The sequence below is a fragment of the Cottoperca gobio genome, chromosome 24 (assembly GCF_900634415.1).
Source record: "Cottoperca gobio chromosome 24, fCotGob3.1, whole genome shotgun sequence".
NCBI classification, from domain to species: domain Eukaryota; kingdom Metazoa; phylum Chordata; class Actinopteri; order Perciformes; family Bovichtidae; genus Cottoperca; species Cottoperca gobio.
This window is the reverse complement of record NC_041378.1, coordinates 13239954-13245731: the sequence shown is the minus strand read 5'-3', so window position 1 is coordinate 13245731 and position 5778 is coordinate 13239954. Positions and strand designations below refer to the sequence as shown.

The following is a 5778-nucleotide window of genomic DNA, read 5'->3' as shown; positions in this document are numbered from 1 at the left end:
CCACAGGTGAGCCTGACAGCATTTGACACCAGCCAGTGTGTGTGCAGTGCATCTGCTGTTGAGTGCAGTGACAGCTGCACAAAAGACCTCTGACATGTGCAGCATGATTCACAGGCTCGCCGTTGACGCAATATCAGGAACTGTTTCAAACTGCTCTCTCCCTTTCCATATTTCCTCTCCTGAGACAAAATAAAAGTGTTTCACTTTGGCATTTCCACATCCACAATGGAGGTCATGAATGGAAAATCATAATCAAACAAGATCATACTTGATACCGCAGAGGCACTGCCCTCAACTGTTCAAATAAGGCGGTTTAATTACAATAGCTCGCTCTGAAAATGCGGGAAATTCTTGTCAGTGCTGCTTCCAATGTTTGCTCCCCCTCCAAGAAACGTACTGGAAAGTGAGCAGTTTCAGGAGAGATAATAGGCTGTGCCATGTGTGTGTCTATCTCAATGTAACTGCCTGTTCCTGTCCTTCATTCAATCACATGCACGGTGCTGCTTTCAACACAGCAACAGGTCAAACTTCAAATCAGCAGCTAACAGAACAAACACCACATGAGCAAACAGAGCAAATACAGAGATAGAGAGCAAGCATTCCTGCACAGGAATTCCTCGACTGCGACTCTCTTGGACATTGCTTCAGTAATATAATAGGGGAAAGAATGTAATAACCTCAAAATGTATTTTCAGGGAAATTGGATTGATTATTGTGCTGCTACAGCTTAGCATGTTCCGAAATAGAGAAAAATGAATGAATATTTGAATATCTGTTTCGTTACCGTTCAACCTGACACGTATACTGTAACTGTATGTTGCATTGTTGGAGCAGCCTGGGACTTAAGATGTTCATTGCTAACAACTAAGCTGTAGCTTTTGTGCATATGACAATTAAGCCTTTGAATCTTTAAATCTTTGCTCACCCACAGGAGAGTCACTCCTAAACCACCGATTTCCATGACAACTATTTTCTCCTTTCAAGAGTTTCCTGACTTCACACAGTGATGTCACTAACCACAATTTGCACCTGCCACTTCTGATGTGTGTAGAGAAGCTGACCTTAGAGACACTGTTATGAAGCTCTGAGCTGTGATATATACAGTATGTGGTTAAAACAAATAAAAGATGAATGGCCTGAAGATTGTGGCCTGATGCCAAGTCCCGGCCCTTATGGCGACTCACATACTCAGGGGAAAACACTCTAACCTGTGTAGTTACACCGGCACAAAGACACTCTCATAAAGCTCTCTGTGACACAAATTCACTCCTATTATAAACACATTCTCACCAGAATGTATGATTTTTTATCATGATGACTTTATAAATCATAGTTTGTGAGAAATGCGTAATTTCCTGCTTATGAAACTTTTAACAGCACCCTTAAATATGCAACGGTGAAGTTACCCATTACCAAGATAGTACCGAGTGCCCTTCTGTACCCTATTTAAAAGTTTAAGCTTGTTGACTTGTAACTTTCTGTGGTTCAGGATTTGGACCAACTCCACATTACCTCTTTAATTTGCTTCCTTTATTTGAAAATGTCAAAAGCAATGTAAGGAGTCAGTTCACCGGTTGACAAAGTGATACTTTAAGACCTGCGGCATAGTTCGCTTCAAACGACAATCACTACTCGGAAACTAGAGATCTCATCATTTATTCACAGCCAGTGACTCACTCATGCAAGTGGAGAAAGCAAACGGGCCGAGGCTCCTCTCACTTCATTCTCTCAAACAATTCAAACGCCCTGAACTCTCACTTCCTCAGAAGTGAAATATTACTTTTGCTACTCTTCTAACGCTCGCAACTGCTTATTGAAAAGGCGTCACTTCCGTACTGATCTGGATATATTTTTTTATTATTTCATCAGCATAGCAAAAGAATAGGGAACAAAAATTAAACAGAGCAGTATCTATGGAATATTAACAGAGAGATGGTGTGTGTCTGCAGGAACTTAGGAGTACAGGCAGAGGATGATGGGTAAAAAAAGAAAAGAGCAGGGTTGCAGACACTAAAGCACCTATATTGGAGGTGGTGGGGGGGTTGGGATTATCGTTAACACTTGCTGGGGTCCAAAAGTCAGTCACAGAAAATCTAAAATGTGCACAGCCAGCTAGCTGGTTAACCCCCCCCCCCTCTCCCAAAGTGCAAACTCAGCAGTTGAGAATACCTTCTGCCGCAGTAACTGTCTTGATTTTGGGGCACCTGTAACCCGGGTCTCCTCCTAAGGCAGCTGAAACTACAAATACTCAACAGTAATGGAAGCTCTGGGAGAAACAAAGGAGGCAGAGACTGGTGTTAACAGATTCAGACCCTGAAACAACAAAAATATATATCCATATCACAGTGTGTGTGTGTGTGTGAAAATCCAGCGTCCACATAGTGTCTTTCAAACAAACCGCCACAGCAGACATGATGGATGTAATCACTGCACAGGAAATAAGAACAAACACATTTCCTCTATCATCCCAGTACAATCAATTATGAAAACAGTTTAGTTTTTTTTCGAGGTCCTAACATATCCAGAATACACATTCTTACAAATTACAGAGGCAGTTTGAGCCATGAAAGTGATATGCTGATGTAGGCAATGGTTTTTGGACTTTCCCATCCTTTGGATATGTAGCTGGGTCATGAGAATACTGAATGAGAGTTAAGCAGGCGCAAAAGTATAAGTGTGTGTCCCAAAAAAGTCCCCTAAAAGAAATTATACAAAAGGGAGGAGAACAAAAGAAGAGCTGGAGAGTAAGCGTGTTGTATATTTAAACAGCACTGATTATACAGAATGTGAACCAAAGCAAACTACAAAAAAATAAAGCCAGCCAAAAAAATAAATTGTCTTTTGCTTAAATGAAATCTGAGGTTATATTGAAGTCATTATCAAAAAGGGAAAATAAAACAAAATATAATTGCTACTCTCTTTGATATACACTCAGCAGAGAGGTCATGGTATTAATTGCTTCAGATTGCATTTTTATTTTCAACTCATGTTTTCATTATCGGCTACTTTTTTTTGCCTCCAAGTGTCCAGGCTGGTGAAGGGAGAAACATTAAGATTTGTAATTTGAGGTAAGCCAGGTCAGGCCCTCGTATAGTCCATCCCCTGTTGTTGCACACGAGGGCTGAACGTACCAATTCCTATCTCTGATCCGGGTCAGGCCTAGCTTCTCCTGGATCTCGTGGGGTTTCATGGCGTCTGGGAGGTCCTGTTTGTTGGCGAAGATCAGGATGATGGCGTCCCTCATCTCCCGATCGTTGATGATTCGGTGGAGCTCCTGCTTCGCCTCGTCGATCCTGTCCCTGTCTGCGCAGTCCACCACGAAAATGAGGCCCTGGGTGCCTGTGTAGTAATGTCTCCAGAGTGGCCTGATCTTGTCCTGTCCCCCCACATCCCACACGTTGAACTTCACATTCTTATAGGTGACAGTCTCCACGTTGAAGCCAACGGTGGGAATGGTGGTGACCGACTGTCCCAGCTTCAGCTTGTACAGGATGGTAGTTTTACCAGCAGCATCAAGTCCAAGCATCAATATTCTCATCTCCTTGTTGCCAAAGATCTTTGACAGCACTTTCCCCATCTTGTTTGCTGTGCATCAATACTTTGTTAGAAGAAAAAACAAGACTTCTCTTATGAGAGCAAAATAAAAGTTGTTTTCAATACAACTGAGAAGTTACAGTATCAGTGTGTGCCGAAAGCCCTCCACGTGATGGCAGCGCTGGGTTTTGACACGAGTGTCAATATTCAAAAGGCGGTGACTCTCAAGTTTGTACTGTAGGATAACGGACTACAATTAGCTGGATGATCTGACCTGAGCGGGTGACTTCAATGGCAGCAGTATGTGTGTAGCCCTCGCAGAATTGGGTGGAGATATATTTTCATGATCCACTGCTCTCCGATGTTAGAAGAAAAAATGACATTCCCTTATTTCAAACTAGCGGTTGATCACAGACTTCGTTCAAAATCCACATTTCAAGTCTTTCTTCTCCGTCAAAACCCCCTCACTCTTAGTTGAGCTGGACTTGATACAGAGTAGCTTCTTTTTTTGCCTAGCCTTCTATATAAATCAGGCCCTGTCCAAGCCCGGGGTTCCCACTTCCTCCTTGGCTGACGGCTGTCCACATTTGCCCTTAACCAATTCCAGTCGATTGATTTCAAAGCACAGTGTTCTTCGTATCAAAACAAACCCAATTATAAGCTCTCCGGTCCGTTTCTGCACCGGGACACCCACAGGAAGAGCGTTCAAAAGGTCATTGATTCATCCGACTTTCTTCTCTTCCCCCTGTGTGACACAAGAGCGGTCCAGAGAAGGGAGGGGTGTTAGTACAGAGGACAACTTTGAATCCGAAAAAAAATCTCTCTGCGGATAGAAACGCAAAACAAAAACACAAATCATAGAGAGCGGGATACATACCTACGTCTGCGGCAATCATCCCCCAGTCCCCGGGCCGTTTCTCCCCGCTCTTGCCGCTCTCTGTCTCTCTTCCTCCCTCTCTCTCTCCAGCCGTTCAGTCACAGCGGTGGCGGTGCTGTGTTACCGGAAAAGGTGCGGACCCAGATCAGCCGCCACTTCCTCTAAGAGGCTCACACACACTATTGTTGCGTTCAAGGGCTCCTCATGAGCTCCGTCATCTCACGACGCAAAAACATCACACTATAAGGGCGTTGCATGGGTGCCTACATAACTTCCCCCCACACTTTCATGCTGTTTTATTTTATCTAGTGTTATTTATCGTATTATTTCTATTATAATATTATTGTTATAATAATATATAATAATAGGCAATAATAATAATAATTATAATAATATAGTAATAATTATTATTTATAAAAAGTATGGTTATATAGTGCTGCTGGCTCGCTATACACTTACACATACACTCACATACCTACACTTTTTATACTACTGTCCATACTGTATATACTAACCCAGACCTGGGCATTGTACGGCCCGCGGGCCACATCCGGCCCTTTGGCCGGCCCTGTGCGGCCCGCGTGAGGACAATCGTAAATTATAACAGATATGAAAAAGTATATATATATATTTTTTAACAGCACCCTTTTCAAAATAAAAGCAACACCATTGTATTGCGTGCATGGTGTAAGTAACTTTCCAACTGTGTTGCTATTATTGAACAGCTGAACAGCTACAAGTGATGCTGGCCGGCTAGCCCTCATAATGTCCGCTCACGCCAAAATAAGAAAGATTGATACAGAATGCCGCGTTTTCAAGAAGACATGGACTGCTAAGTATTTATTTACAGAAGTCAAAGGTAAAGCCGTGTGCTTAGTTTGTGGTGCGCAGCTCGCTGTGTTCAAGGATTACAATTTGAGTCGCCGTTCAAGAGCTTGTCTGATGAAGAGCGGGAAAAGGAGTCGGGTGCTTTGCTAACTAAACTGTAAAACCAACAAGGCCTTTTTGAGAGCTGCGATGTACGTGAGTGACACTGCCCAACTACTCATCTTCCTACGTGGGATAACTAAGGACTTCCAAATCACGTAGGAGCTGGCAGCCATGAAATGAAATAAAAGGGACAACAACATGGAGTGATGTGTTCACGGAGGTAAATGCATGTGTGGACAAGTTGGGACTGAAACAAGCTGGCAGGCATGACAACGGATGGTTGTCCAAATCTGACTGGGGAACAATGTTGGACTTGTGAAGAGAATGCAGTATGAAGTGACAGAAATGAACCCTGAAAAGAAATTGGTATTTCTGCATTGTATTATACATCAGGAAGTGTTGTGTAAGTCAGTTCTAAAAATTAACCATGTTGTTGA

At 42.8% G+C, this 5778-nt stretch overlaps 1 protein-coding gene across 1 annotated transcript; it reads right to left on the bottom strand.

The window, feature by feature from the left end:
* Window positions 1–1836: 1836 nt before the first annotated feature.
* Window positions 1837–4569, bottom strand: arf6a (ADP-ribosylation factor 6a). Its single transcript, XM_029425228.1, has 2 exons — window positions 4412–4569; window positions 1837–4279 (listed from the first exon to the last, which is right to left on the bottom strand). The coding sequence occupies exon 2, from the start codon at window positions 3575–3577 to the stop codon at window positions 3050–3052; it is 528 nt and encodes a 175-aa protein (XP_029281088.1). The 5' UTR covers window positions 3578–4279; window positions 4412–4569; the 3' UTR covers window positions 1837–3049.
* Between the last annotated feature and the right edge of the window lie 1209 nt (window positions 4570–5778).